General features: G+C 39.2%; 1 protein-coding gene across 11 annotated transcripts in view; it reads left to right on the top strand.

Annotated features, from left to right (window-relative positions):
- The window catches only part of SVIL (supervillin), a 235462-nt gene that overhangs the window by 73085 nt on the left and 148823 nt on the right, over positions 1-13554 (top strand). For 3 of the 11 annotated variants that reach the window (XM_019508212.1, XM_019508215.1, XM_019508213.1), the window contains exons 1-3: positions 2568-2739; positions 5435-5501; positions 13203-13294. In XM_019508212.1, the coding sequence (XP_019363757.1) occupies positions 2679-2739; positions 5435-5501; positions 13203-13294 (220 nt within the window). In that variant the 5' untranslated portion in view covers positions 2568-2678. Of the gene's footprint in view, positions 1-2564; positions 2740-5434; positions 5502-13202; positions 13295-13554 lie in introns of those variants that run through there. The other 8 variants (XM_019508210.1, XM_019508209.1, XM_019508220.1 and 5 more) reach the window with 7 other exon arrangements.

Genomic DNA, 13554 nt, shown 5'->3' with positions numbered 1-13554 from the left:
AACCTGTCCAGGTCCGATTGTAGCCTGCTTCTTCCTTCTAGTGTGCCCACGTCCCCCCACATCTTAGTGTCATCAGCAAATTTGAACAGGGTGCTTTTCACCCCCTCGTCCATATGCCCAGAGTGGATGCAGTTGGCTGAGTTCTTCCTAAATAAAAGTCAAATGGAAGACTTTGAAGACTTTCTATGCAGTAACAAATACTGGATAAAAAAGCCAAAAAGACTAAAAAGTCTTCCACATTTAGGGTCCTGTCTTGATGGGCAAGATGCATGCTTATCTAAACAGGATTGTGTCCATGAAAAGCAGGGATGAATGAATAATTGCATTAAGGTCACTAGTTTTATGTGAAATGGAATTATGTGTTCCATATGATCCACTGTTCCATCCTAGGCAACTTTATACTGCTGAAACCATAGCTAATTCAGCATTCCAATCAGAGGTTATTTGTATGTGACCAAAAAGTTGGGGACAGTAACTCACAAAAATATAGAACATGGATTATCTATTACAACAGCACATTAGAATGACAAGCAATGGTTTTGGTGATGCGGGTAGGTATAACTACTGCTCCATGGCAGATTTATCCTCCTACTGCGCCCTTCTTTTGGACTAAATTTTGTACTGGACACTCCTGGGTTTACATCTTAAATGCTGTCTTTCCTGATGATGGTTTCTCAGGGCCTTGAGGCATTTCCAGTCATGGCTCAGGGTCCTGTTGTGCTAGGTGTTATGTAGGTACATGCATAAGAGATGATCACTGGTCCAAAATATTTACCAGTGAAATGGGCAAATGGCAGTACGTCTGTATGCTTATAAGTAAACATTGTTAGCAATCCTGCCTGTGATTTTAGCTGTCTTTGGTATTAAAGATTTAAATCCTCTTGGCTAGGGACAGACATTCAAAAAAGCCTGAGGCTGAACTGATTCAATCTTTGCAGATTAGCCTAACCTGGCTAGGCTAAACTGGTTTGTAACTGCACAGACACCCGAGAAATGCAGGCACATACCTGCAGTGGCTTAGACTACAAGTTGCGGGGCGCTAAAGCAGCCCTCTTGTCCCTTCCTCAGCACTGACCTGGTGAGGGAGGGCGGGGGGAGGCATGGTCAGACCCTGGAAGGATGCTTTGATTAGCCCAGCAGGGAATTGATTAAAGTGGTTATCACTCCCTAAGGCAGGGTTTATCATCCCATTAAGAAAACAACAGAGGGACATTATCAGCTGCCTGTTGATTCTGTCTGTTGATTCAGCAGGGACTGTAGCCAGCATGTGGTCTTCTAGCTAATGCACAGACAGCTCCCTGCAAGGCAGTGGAGGGGAGGAATTCCTTCTTAGCAGGGACTGGTGGGGAGGAGAGGGGGAGCAGCCTGCAGTCTGTGCTGGAGCTCTAGCCAAGGAAGCAGAGGGGAGGGGCCAGCCCTGCTGTGGAGCAGAGAGCCCTGCCAAGCCCAGAGAGCATGCTGGGTGTTTGGTTTATTTTAAACCAGCAAGGGATCTAGGACAGACATTCCATAAACCGGTTTCAGCTAAATAATTTAAGTCTGATACTACATTCAACCCAGGTTTATCTCAAACCAGTTTCAGCCATTTTCAAACTGGTTTATGTGCACTGAACATCTGTTCTGTTACAGGTTTAAACCAGTTTCTGATCACTTAAACGAGTTTAATGTGTAATGTCTGTCCCTAGCCCTTGAGTGGAGGAAGAGGGGAAAGAGACTAATAGTTGAGCAATTATTGCCGTTGGCTGTTTTGGATTCAAGTGCGTGGACTGATTTCTGTCACAGCCATTTTAAAACCTCTTTGTTATGCCTTTGGTTAGCTTGTTCTACTCCTTAGATGATCAAATGTGTCTGTTTTAAAGAACTGTGCTATAACCACTTCATTTAGAAGAAGTCCTTTTAGACATTCAGAAGGGAGTCTGAAGGATTCCATCTGTCTCCATTGCTTGTTTGAATCCATAATCTAAAGCTCTAGCCCAAACTAAGCATAGAGGTAGACTTTACTTGTCAGATAAATTGTTCTTATAATTTTACACTTTCTGTCTCAAATTAAAATACTTTGACTCCTGGTATCTGTTCTTAAATCCCTGCCCCCTAGTTAGTAATTTTGTTCACATGTTGTCCATAAATCTTTACTGCTTTAGGGTGTTCCTTTTTGACCTAATAGTTGGGCAAATGATGCAGCATTTGTTTAGCATAATGATATGATTAACAGAGTCAGTCCTCTGATACCCTGAACGCTGTTTTTGCTTTGTTAAGTAGTGTTTGCAATTTATTCTGATTGATTAGAGATATGAAGGAATTAATTGTCTTTGGGAGAAAATATCTCTTTCTGTATAGATTATTCTTGCTGCAATCTTCTCACTGGAATATAATTTGTGATTTGGCTGGAGCTTTGAAGTGGTAATATTACAAATCTCCCAATCACCATGGTCCAATCTGTTTTAGCATTCATGTGCCTAATTTCTGCTTGTAATCTGATTACTGGCTTGAGCTGCTTCAGTTTGCAGCCTATTGCTATGCATTAACTGTACTCCCCGGGACGCACTAGCCTGACAGCTCCAGTCCTGTGCAATGAAAAATCTCTACACAATATTGCTTAGACGGGCCTAGGGCTGTGGCTGGTTGAGAATTAGCTGCTATTGTAGTTTCTCTTTGCTGAATCCTTTGTTTGTGCAACCATGTTCAGAAATCCTTGGATCTCCAGCTATTTGGGAAATGTTAAATACTCTGAGGAGCAAGGTAAGAGTTCAAAGTGGATAGAAAAGAATGCCGTTTGATTTTTATTCTTTTGTTATAATAAAAAATAATATGCATGCTGTTTGAGTCTTCCTTAGAAACATTTGTTACTTTAGTATTCACTATTCAGTTAGCCATTTAGTCTGTTTTATTGCTTCCTCAAAGGACACTTTTCAAAAATCTGATTAGATGGATTTTCTAATTAGCTTATCTTGCAGCTGATGTAAGGTCTGTAAATATACTCACAAAGGAAGGTAGTGCCTAGATTTTCCTTATTCATGTTTTAACTGGATATGTATCTAAGTGTGCCTGTGTGCTTACCTCATAGTTTGTACCCTGGAATGGGAATACTCAGAATGGTTAAACTTATGAACAAGTTCATAATTTACTACTTCAGTATTTTGAATGGTAAATAGGAATACTGAAACTACTTCTGCTATGGTTATAAGTCTGTTTATGGTTTGTCTGTGAATGAGGGAACAAAATATTATTACATTGCCATGGTTTCCATTTTATGTGTCAGGTGATCTGTTTTTTTGATTAATCATTGAAATAAAGCCATGTTAAAATATTTTTTCTTTACACCCAATTATTTCTCCCGGGAACCATAATTCTTTTATCTATCCTTTCACGTTTAAATCTAACTTCTTAATTTTAAGGTGCACTAGATGCTGATAATGCAGTAAGTTGCTTTTTTATCATGCTTTGAGAAGCATGAGAATGAATTGAGGCAGGGGTATTGGCAACTGCATAACAATCAACTTTTTGTGGGAGCAGGTGAGTGTGCCTTGTGAAAGGCAGCGCAGTTTGAAATGTTCCAGGAGCTCTCGGTGTGAGACAGCAGGATGTGTGTCTCGTGGTCAGTGAAGAGTCAAAATAGTACACATAGCCCTCTCCTTCCCTAAATCTTAAATTGTGGAAGCTCTTCTCCCCCTTTTTGGCTAAGGTGCGTAAGAATTTTGCTGTGGCCTATTTGTGGGTTCTATGGTGTTCAGCTGTTTCAGTGCCAAAAACTGTAATATAGGTTATTCCTTTAGAATGGTTATGTATCTTACACATGTCTGGTTTTGATTAACCAAACTCGTACTGCGTTCAGTTTTTCCGGAGAATTATTACTTGCTATTCTCACAGTAATATAAATCTGGCTTTTTAGAAAATATTTGACAGGGAGTATTTTTTTTAAAACTATTAAGGTAATGATTTGTAAACCTTTCATAAACCTTTGTCTTAATATGTTGTTGTGGTCTTGTAAAATGCTTCTGCTGCGTGATTAGTGAACTCTATTTTCCATTTAGTTGGAAAGAAACAATGTCAACAAAAAACAGGAAAAGGGCATATTTTAAACTAGAAGAAAGCCACTTCCTTGTTAGCAAATTTGCTTAAAACACTGAGTTGGTTCACCACTTTAAAGAACAAAGTAATTGGTACGCATTTTTTTTGCCTCTTTAATTCTTCTAAAGTTGTCTCCTATAAGACTTCTTGCCATGTGGAAGGAGAGAACAAGAGCAGTACGGGCAGAAGAGACCTTTTGAAATATGGCCCTTGATAACCAGTCACATTAAACCTAATTATCTTTCTTCCAATACCCTGGCTAATATCAAAGATTCATCTGACTTGTAAAGTAACTGGTCAGGCACGTCTTACAGTCCAGCACAGTTCAATGACAGTAAAATTTGGCTATATCACATCTACATTAATTGTAAACTGTGCCCTTGAATTGTTTTAGTGCTTGTTCAAGTAGCAATCAGGTCCCACCTACACTGGGAAATGAAATATCTGCTCATCCCTGTCAAGGAACACCCATGTTGTAATATGGTCTCTTAACCGCTGACATCACCTTGCAGGAAGGACCCAGACTCTTCCCTCCCCCCTCCTCCAACCAGGAGAAAATCATGGTATCCTCGTTGTTGTTGTTGTTGTTGTTGTTTTAAATAACTGCTAATGGCTTGTTTCTAGCACCATTTGCTTATCCTGGGTCTCTATAAAGGCTTTGTGTGTTATAAAATGGGTAGACATATCTTTTTAGCACTCTTGCATGTAACAGTTTGTTCCCAGGCAAACAAGAACCAAGGGTGCAATGTATTCATCTCTAGAAATAAATTGAATCCTGCTCACTTATTGAGAAATTATGGTCGTTTCCAAATGCTTGGGGGAGCTTGGAGTAATATTTTGAGGCATAAAAATCAATTATGTTGTTGCATTAAATAAGTATTTGAGCACAGCTTGGTGTTTACTGTATACATGTAGATTTTATTAAAATTTTCCTTTGACCAAATCTTGTCACTTTTAGCACTTCTCATGTTTTGTCAAGATTAACTAATTCAGTGCTGTTAGGAATCAACCTGCAGGAAACTGAGTCCAAGAGTTTAAACGATTTCCCAAGTTTCACAGAGAATGACATAGCCAAACTCAGGATTAGAAGTAAAGAGTTCCTGGCTCCAGCTCTTCTGCATCAAAAAAAAATGTATCTGTATATCTCACTTTCACAAACTACACTAAAAAACTTAATAGAACATCCAATGCATCTACTTTTTTTCTCAAGACTTTAATTTACTACTGTTTGGTATTTATGTGCATTTATTCAACTGTTGAAGTTAGACGTTATCTTTCCCCCAAAGTCCAGCAATGGAAACAATGATACAACTGTTTAAATCTTGCATGTTCACTGGATGTTTTCTTGTGTTTTTTTTGTCCTTAGATTTTGACAAAGAAAATTCAGTCAGATTTAGACCTTCAAGACTACTCCATAGAAGGAGGGCACAAAGGTAAAAGACTTTAAAATTCCTATCTGGCACTGTGGCCAATGCCTTGCTTATTAAGCTATATATATTGCAATTATTGCAAGTTCGTGTGTGTGCGCGCGTGTGTGTAAATAAGTTCACATGTCACTTAGAATGATTCTAGGACCTCTAACAATTTTACCCAAAACAGTTTATCTGAATTGGGTACTCAGGTCTCTGAATGCCTCTTGGTTGGGGGTGAGGGGAGCCAACTTATACAGATATCTACGAAGTGTGAGTGAGACTACCAAAGCAAGCCTGCTTTCTTGGTTTGAAAAATTTATTTAAAAAAAATAACAATGGAGCTATGATTCCAGGGAGAGGGGAGATCAGGCACCTGGCTTGTAAGCAGACAAACTTGTTTTGATGCATGTACATGTTCATCACCTTAGCTCATAAAACTCTAAAAAAATGTATCTGATATAGACAGAATGGTATTGTTGCTAGGTTCTTATTTAAATTGCTGATTGCTTTTGGGTGTAACTAGGTTAATGGGGCAACTATTCAGAAATCAAATGCCACAGCAGCAGATGAAGTTTTCAGATTTATAATCCCTGAGGACTAAAAGTAACCACCAGTGCCCCCAAATTGCCTTCTGACCTGCAAAAAAAGAGTACAGCTGATCTGATTATGAATTTTCTGCTTGTCATGTGCAAATTGATATGTATCTAAAATAATAGAAGAAAAATAGGGAAACTGTGGAATGCCATTGTCCACATTTTGTTTGGAATTATGTGAGTGCCTTGAGATTTAAAAAAAAAAAAATTAAAAAAAATCAAGCACTGTTTTCCACTGCCTATTTTATTAAGCTTTTCAAAGTGTAATAAGCAAGAACTAGCAGTAAACCATGCTCTTGATCGGGCATCATGAAATAGTCGTAAAATATCTTTCAGCGGAGGAAGTTAAAATATAAAATACTAAATATTTAAACAAGATATGTAAGGTATATAACAAACTCCCCAAACAATACCCCAGATTAACCAGGCTTGATAACGTTTGCCCAAATAAAAAGCTCCTGCAGTTTTCCCAGAACATGTCTGGGCTCAGGCTGTGATGAACCACACGGGACACAAGGGGGAGGGAGTTACAGAGTAGCAAAACCACTACCAAGGATGACAGCTCATGAGTTTTTGCCAGTCAAATTTGGTGCACTGATGAAGCTTGCAGGAGGTTGCTCTCAGCTGATTTGAGTGATCAAGGTGAAGGAGCAGGGAAATGATGATTCAGGACTCTATAGGTCCTAACATTGAATGTGTTGCTTCCAATCCATGTGCAGTGCAGCACCCGTTTTGAACTTTGGCTTCATCAAAGAGAACTTTAAACTTAATACAGTGATGCAAGAATGGTTAACATTTTATAAAAGAAAACCCATGCATGTCATAAATAGCTTCAGTGACTAAGAAGTACACAGTTCAGAAGTTCATAGTTTCATAAGAAAGTATGGCTGGGAGGACCTCAAGGCCATTGAGGCCAGTCCCTTGCCCAGGGCAGGATTGTCCCTGACTAAAATAACCCAGCCAAGTGTCTGTCCAACCTGCTCTTGAAAACTTCCAAGGATGGAGATTCCACAGTTTCTCTAGGTAGCTTCTGTCAATGCTTGACCACTCTCATGGTCAGAAAGGGTCCTCCTGATCTCCAACCTAAATTTCCTTTCCTGTAGCTTGAGGCCATTTCTCCTAGTCCTGTTCCCTGTGGCCACAGAGAAAAGCCCATCTCTGTCCTCTCTGTTATTGTCCAGGTATTTTGAAGGAGTGTTATCAAGTCCAGTGTCTCTTATTCTGCTGCTCTCCTTTCCTTTCCCATTGGATATTGAATTTATCATTTTGTGGTAGTTGTCACCCAAGTTACCTTCTACCTTCACATTCTCAATTAATTCCTCCCTGTTTGCAAACAGCAAGAAGATCTTCCCCCTTCTGTACCATCTGTCTTAAAAAGTTATCCGCAATACACTCCAAGAATTTGCTGCATTGCTTGTACACTGCTGTGTTTTTTCCCTCCCAGCAGATGTCCCAATTAAAGTCCCCCATGAGAACTAGAACCTGTAGTTTGGAAGCTTCTGTCACTTATTAAAGAAGGCCTTGTCCACCTCCTCCTTCTGAGTTGGTGGCCTGCAGCAGGCACCCACCACAATATCCTTCCTGTTGCTATCCCCTCTGACCTTCACTTAGAGATCTACCTTCCACTTTGTACTACAGCTCACAACGTGTACATCACCATTATGTTACATCACCTCATTTTTCAGCGGTCTATCCTTTCTGAACAAGCTATATCCATCCAAGACCATACTCCAGTCAGGGAAATTATCCACTGCATCTTGGTAATCCCAATTTTATCAGAATTCTGTGCTTTGTACTAGGACCTCCACTTCTTTCTGTTTTCCATTTCTTTCACATTAGTATATCAACACTTCAGGTATCTTACTGATTGTCTTGTCTTATCCCTGAGAACATTGCTAAGCCTTCCACAATTGCTTCTCCATAGTAAGTATTTATCCAAATTCCCAGACTTGTTACTTATCTCTGGGCATTTATCTTCATCCCCAGGTGAACCTAGTTTTAAGTCCTCCTTGCTTGGGTAGTAGGCCTGCACACAAAGATACTTTTTCTTCTCTTCGTCAAGTGGACCCCATTTCTTCCCAGCAGACCATCTTCCTGGAATACCACTCCATGGTCAAAGGACCAAGTATTAGCAACACCATGTACACATCCATATGCTTATCTCCAGAATGCGTCTGCTCTTAGTTGTGCGTTTACGCTTGACTGGAAGGCTCAACATGAACATCACCTGGGCCCCGTCCCTTTTACCCTGGCACCCAGAGCCATGTAGTCATTTTTGTTTTGCTCAAGGCTGCCTTGACAGTTGTACAAACTCTCAACTTTCCCATGCTGTTACCAAGAATCAGCACCTAATTCAGTTACATGACTTAAGAGTGTTTTTTTTTTGTTTTTTTTTAAGGGAAAGGAAGTAAGAAAAAAGAAAAAAAAAATCACTAGTGTAATGGAGTTAAATATTTCCAAAACTTATTGACTTATGTGCGGGGGGAGTGGAGGTAGCTAAAGACATTAAAGCAGTAGGTTATCTATAAATCTATCTGACCCAACAGAAACAGCTATATTTGAGTTGTTACTGTACTTCTGGCAGAAAACTATAACTACTAGGGCAAAAAACATATCTAAATAGATGTATTCCTGGAAAAAAATAGTGTTTGAGAGGAGAAATCTGCTCTCATCAGCATATCTTTTTAAACCTCACCACTGCAGTATTTTGAGTTATTATAATTTCACTTTCTTCCTTCAATATAGGTGGTAATAAATTTAATTTTATGCTCTAATGCATCTTAAACATGGTCATTTTCTCTTTTGTGACTATATTTTTATGCACAATTATTTGGCTCAACTATATATCAAATTTAAAAAGCAGCATCTTCCTTTTTCTCTAGGTGTAGACCTACTGCATTAGCAAAGAACTAAATGATATTGATTTGATTGCAATGAGTTAAATGTTGTTGGGTTTGTTTTGGTTTTTTGTTCTTGTTTTTTCGAACTAGCATCATAATGCAGCATAATGATTAAGGGACAAATGTTTCTGGCTCCCTCAGTAACTTACTACAAAATCTGCCTCACCATTCTTTACAGAAGAGGAAACTACCTCTTTGACCTGCTGCCATCCTGATATGCAGCATACATGTTTCCACATAGAGGATGCTTAAAACAAAGCAGATTGCTTGAGGCGTGAGAGAGGGACTGAGGAAAAACAATATGCCCATCTAAGGTTAAAAAAAATTGTGCTAACTGATAGGGCTGTGCAAAACAGCACCATTCCGCTTTGACTTCCGTTTCGATGGAACATTGTTTCGTTTTGTTTTGTCCAAACTATTTCGACATTTTGCCCATAGGCTATTCCGCACACAGTGCCAGGAAGATCGGTGCTGTCACTGGCCGCAGCTGGCAACACCAGCCTCCTGTCATCTGGCAGGCAGATCATCAGCCCACACCCCTGGGAGCAGCCCGGCACAGCCCCTGCAGCCCTCCTGGGGGTGTGGGCAAACCCCTGATCTGCCTGCTGGATCACCAGAGGTTGCTGCTGCCACTGGTTGGGACCAGCACTGAAGCCAAGTAAGCCTGGCTTTGAAACTCAAAATGTTTCAAAACCTTCTAAATGTTTTGAGTGCTCTTGTTTTGTTTTGAAGCTGTTTTGAAGGCTCTTGTTACTTTTTGATTTTGCTGTTTGGAGCTCAAAACACGTCGAAATGGCTTTGAAATTAAACGCCAGATGAAATTTCACACAGCCCTACTAACTGACTGTTACAGGAAAGCATGTAAGCATAAGATATAGCTAATATGCTGCTTTTAATAGGATAACTGACTCCTCTAGATGAGGAAAACATGGCAACCATATTCTGTTAGGATTTCAGCAAAGTATTCGATAGTGAAATAGTGCTATAGCACTATTGAGTAAATAGTGAATTACCATGTTGGAAATTAACTTAAACTGGAGATGAGGTTTGATACCACTGTTGTAAAGTAGATGATGAACTAAAGGAGAGAGGACCAGGTTGTGCTGAAAGAGGAACCATCAGGCGGGAAGGAAGCTATTAATGGAATTTTCTAAGGAGAAGACTTGACTTTAATACATTACTGTTGTTTTTGCAACAAAGGCAAGTAACAAACAAGCCTGTTCATTTGTTGTTGAGGGACAGTTGAAAGATTCTCAATATGGAGGAGGGTCTTAGGAGAAGAAAGGATTAGAATAACACAAATGGAATGGAGCTTAATAGTCTAAACATCTAACCATACACCTTGTATGGTTAAAGTCATCATTGGAAACACAAGAGGAGGCAAAAGACGGTGGTGTATTAGTCTATCACAGAATGATAGTGCCATCAATGTGCTATTGCTGAAAGAAAGGCAAAAAGAATCCTAAAACTGAGCGAAGCATTTCCAGTAAAGATATGAAGTCTGGAATGCCATTTTACAAGACTTTCTCTCGGTACCGTATCCAAACAGGATGTTGGTGACCATGTTCTTTCACAGATGTCTTCTTTTTGAAGCATGAAGAATTTCCAGTGTTGATGCATTCATCCATCTAGATAGACCCTTGATATAAGACAGACTGCCTTCCATGATCTCTCCTTTCTTCAGTCTTTCCAGTTATGACCAGACTTTCAACTTCCTCTTTCCTCATAATGTGTTAGAGAAACTCTAACTGTCTCTTTCTGATGTTGATCAGTAGCTTCCTCCTGCAGCCTGCAGTTAATACTTAGTTAATACAGTTAATATTGCAGTTAATACTTAGTTAACTTTTCCTACAGTTAATACTTGGACCCTTCTCACTTTCTCTAATAATTTTATCTAAAATCCCTTGCAGCTTCCCGTCTGAATCAGCTATTAAGACTGTGTCATCAGCATAACGAATTTGTTCAAATTCTGTCCACCAGTGATCAGCTTTGGTAAATCTTCAGTCTCCTTCAGGATTTTCTCATTGTACAAGTTGAACAAGTCAGGTGATAAAAACACAGTCTTGCCTCACGCCTCTCTTAATTTGGATGAAATCACTTAGTTCATTTGCTACATTCACTGCTGCAGTTTGGTCCCAATAGAGGTTTCTTAAGCTTCTCAATTCTTTACCATCAATATCCAATTCTTCCAGCATTTTCATTAACTCCTCATGCTTTTACAAGACACTGATATCTTATCAGTTTTAAATTTAGCGTTTGATTCTGGTCATCCATGTTCAAAAATAAATTTAAGATGACCAGAAGGACAAAGGGCCTGTCTTGAGAGGAGGCTGAGGTTGGTTTTTACTCCAGCAAAGGGGGGATGTGACTCTTCTCTGTAGATGCTATGAGTGGGCATAAACACTGGAGGCAGAAAACAGCGATTCAGTCTAAAGGACAGTGTTGGGACTAGACCAAACGCGTGGAGCAAACCTGTCAAGAACAAAGTTGGGTCAGAAACTTGTAGGTAGGTGATTTCTAATGAGGTTTTTGAACAGCCTTTTGGTAGTAATAGGGCAAATGATCTAATGTAGTTTGAAGATGAAGCATGATTAAGTTTTATATTCAAGACATCGTAGGATGTAGTGGCCTGTGAGACCAGGGAACAGCATGCTTAGTAACCCAGGAGGCCCCAGCCAGTCCTATTCCTGTATGCTTATGCCCCAGTGAAATCCACTGGGGAGCGTAAACATATGATTAACATAACAGTGTACTCTTACAGGGCAAAAAGGTTGATCAGGGGATGGAGGGGCTTCCCTTTGAGGAGAGACAAACAGACTAGGATTTTTCAGTTAAGAGAAAAAGATTATTTGGGATGGACCAGAAGTTGTGGAGATTTGGTAGCTTAACCCAGTGCAGAAGGGGTTTGGGCCATTTTTGTGGAGGAAAGGTCCATCAGTAGTTATTGACACTTATAGATAGTGGAGAAAGCCAGAACTTCCTGAGCCTCCAATTGCTGGAATCTACAATGGGAAAGGAGCAGGGAAAGGAACAAAGTCTGGGCATGCTCTGTTAGTCCTCCCCTTCCTCATCCTCTGTGTGAGGCAGGTTATGCCAGGTGCAGTGGACCTAGGCCTATCAAGGGTAGCTACTAGAATCATAAGAACAGATTTCTTGGGACAACAGACGAGAAAGCTGGGACAGGAGTATAACTTATCCTACGTGCTACAGTCCTTGGGAAATGTAGTACCTTGTAACAGCCAAAGCAAATGCTCCAAAGAAGTGTGTTTTTTCCATAAAGAATTGCTAAAGATCTGCAGAAGCATGTCTGTCTTAATTATGAGCGAGGGTAGACTAGAATTCAGAATTAGAGCACATATCAAGCCTCCCATATTTTCATATATTGAGATTACAAGTCATGTTAATTCCTCTAACCAGAAGCAAAAAATGTCAAATGGGGTGCAGGGGAAGGGAGTTTCTCAACAGGTCATTTCCAGCTAATTAAGAGATCGCCATTGGAAGTATAACAGCTCTATGCAGATTCCAGTTCTAAATATTTATGTTTACCAAAATGTTGATTTCTCAGCTAGCTGGACAGACAAGCTCTCTTTACAAAGCACAAAATATATGTAGTCCACTGTTCTAAGTTAAGCGTATTATATACTATATTTAGCTATTAATTGAACATGTGTGTTCTTTAATTCCTTTTTTGTAAAGAGTGTTTCTGTACAGGGGAGTTTTTTAGATTGTATAATACAGTACTAAAAAAGAAATATAACCTACAATATTGCGTAAAATAATTTGTTTTAACATTCATTATGAAGAATGATTCTATGCAGATTATTTCATCCCTATAATAACTAGCATAGCATTTTGAAATTTGTCTTCTTACATCAGCTTAATGCAGAATAAACTACTACCACCTCATGTGTGAGTACCAAATTGTCTTAGGCATGCTGCTTTTGCTTTCAGTTTCAAAAGCTATTGTTATTTTTCTTCACATAAAACTTGCTGTAGCACATGGGTAGCTTCCATTTTCTCTGCACTCCTATTATTTCTCCCACTAGGGAGAGTTTGACCTTGTTCATATGTCTCTTGAAATCTCGGCAAAATATACATCTTGATATTTCTACATTTATAGTCTCTTGCAGTAAAGTTTTATTTTTATATATAATATATATATTAGCTTAACTTGATTTTGCAGTTGAAATTTCCACTGCTCAGTTCTATAAACCAGATGCTGTTTTCAGTTTTCAGAAAGAGTTTTCAGTGGAAGATAAAGAAGAACTTGTGAACAACACAAAAGATATCGATGCTAATCTTTTAGCAGTGCTTCCAAAAGGTAGGTAAAGAAAATGTGCATTGTGTCTTATCCAATATACACAACAGCAGATGAAACGATGTAGACAAGTGCAAGGCACAATTTAAAACTACTTGGGTACAGAGGGTTTGTAAATTTAGTTTTCACCTACCTATGGAGGGTATACTAATGAAGGACACTACAGAAATCATGAAGTTTTCTTATACCTCGTCATTACATCTGCTTTATGGAATTCAGGGTTTTTTTACCTAATTACAAATAGGTCATACATTAGTTGAAAT

The sequence above is a fragment of the Gavialis gangeticus genome, unplaced genomic scaffold (genome assembly GCF_001723915.1).
Source record: "Gavialis gangeticus isolate Ggan-Ray unplaced genomic scaffold, GavGan_comp1, whole genome shotgun sequence".
NCBI lineage: Eukaryota > Metazoa > Chordata > Crocodylia > Gavialidae > Gavialis > Gavialis gangeticus.
This window is presented reverse-complemented; position numbering and strand designations above follow the sequence as displayed.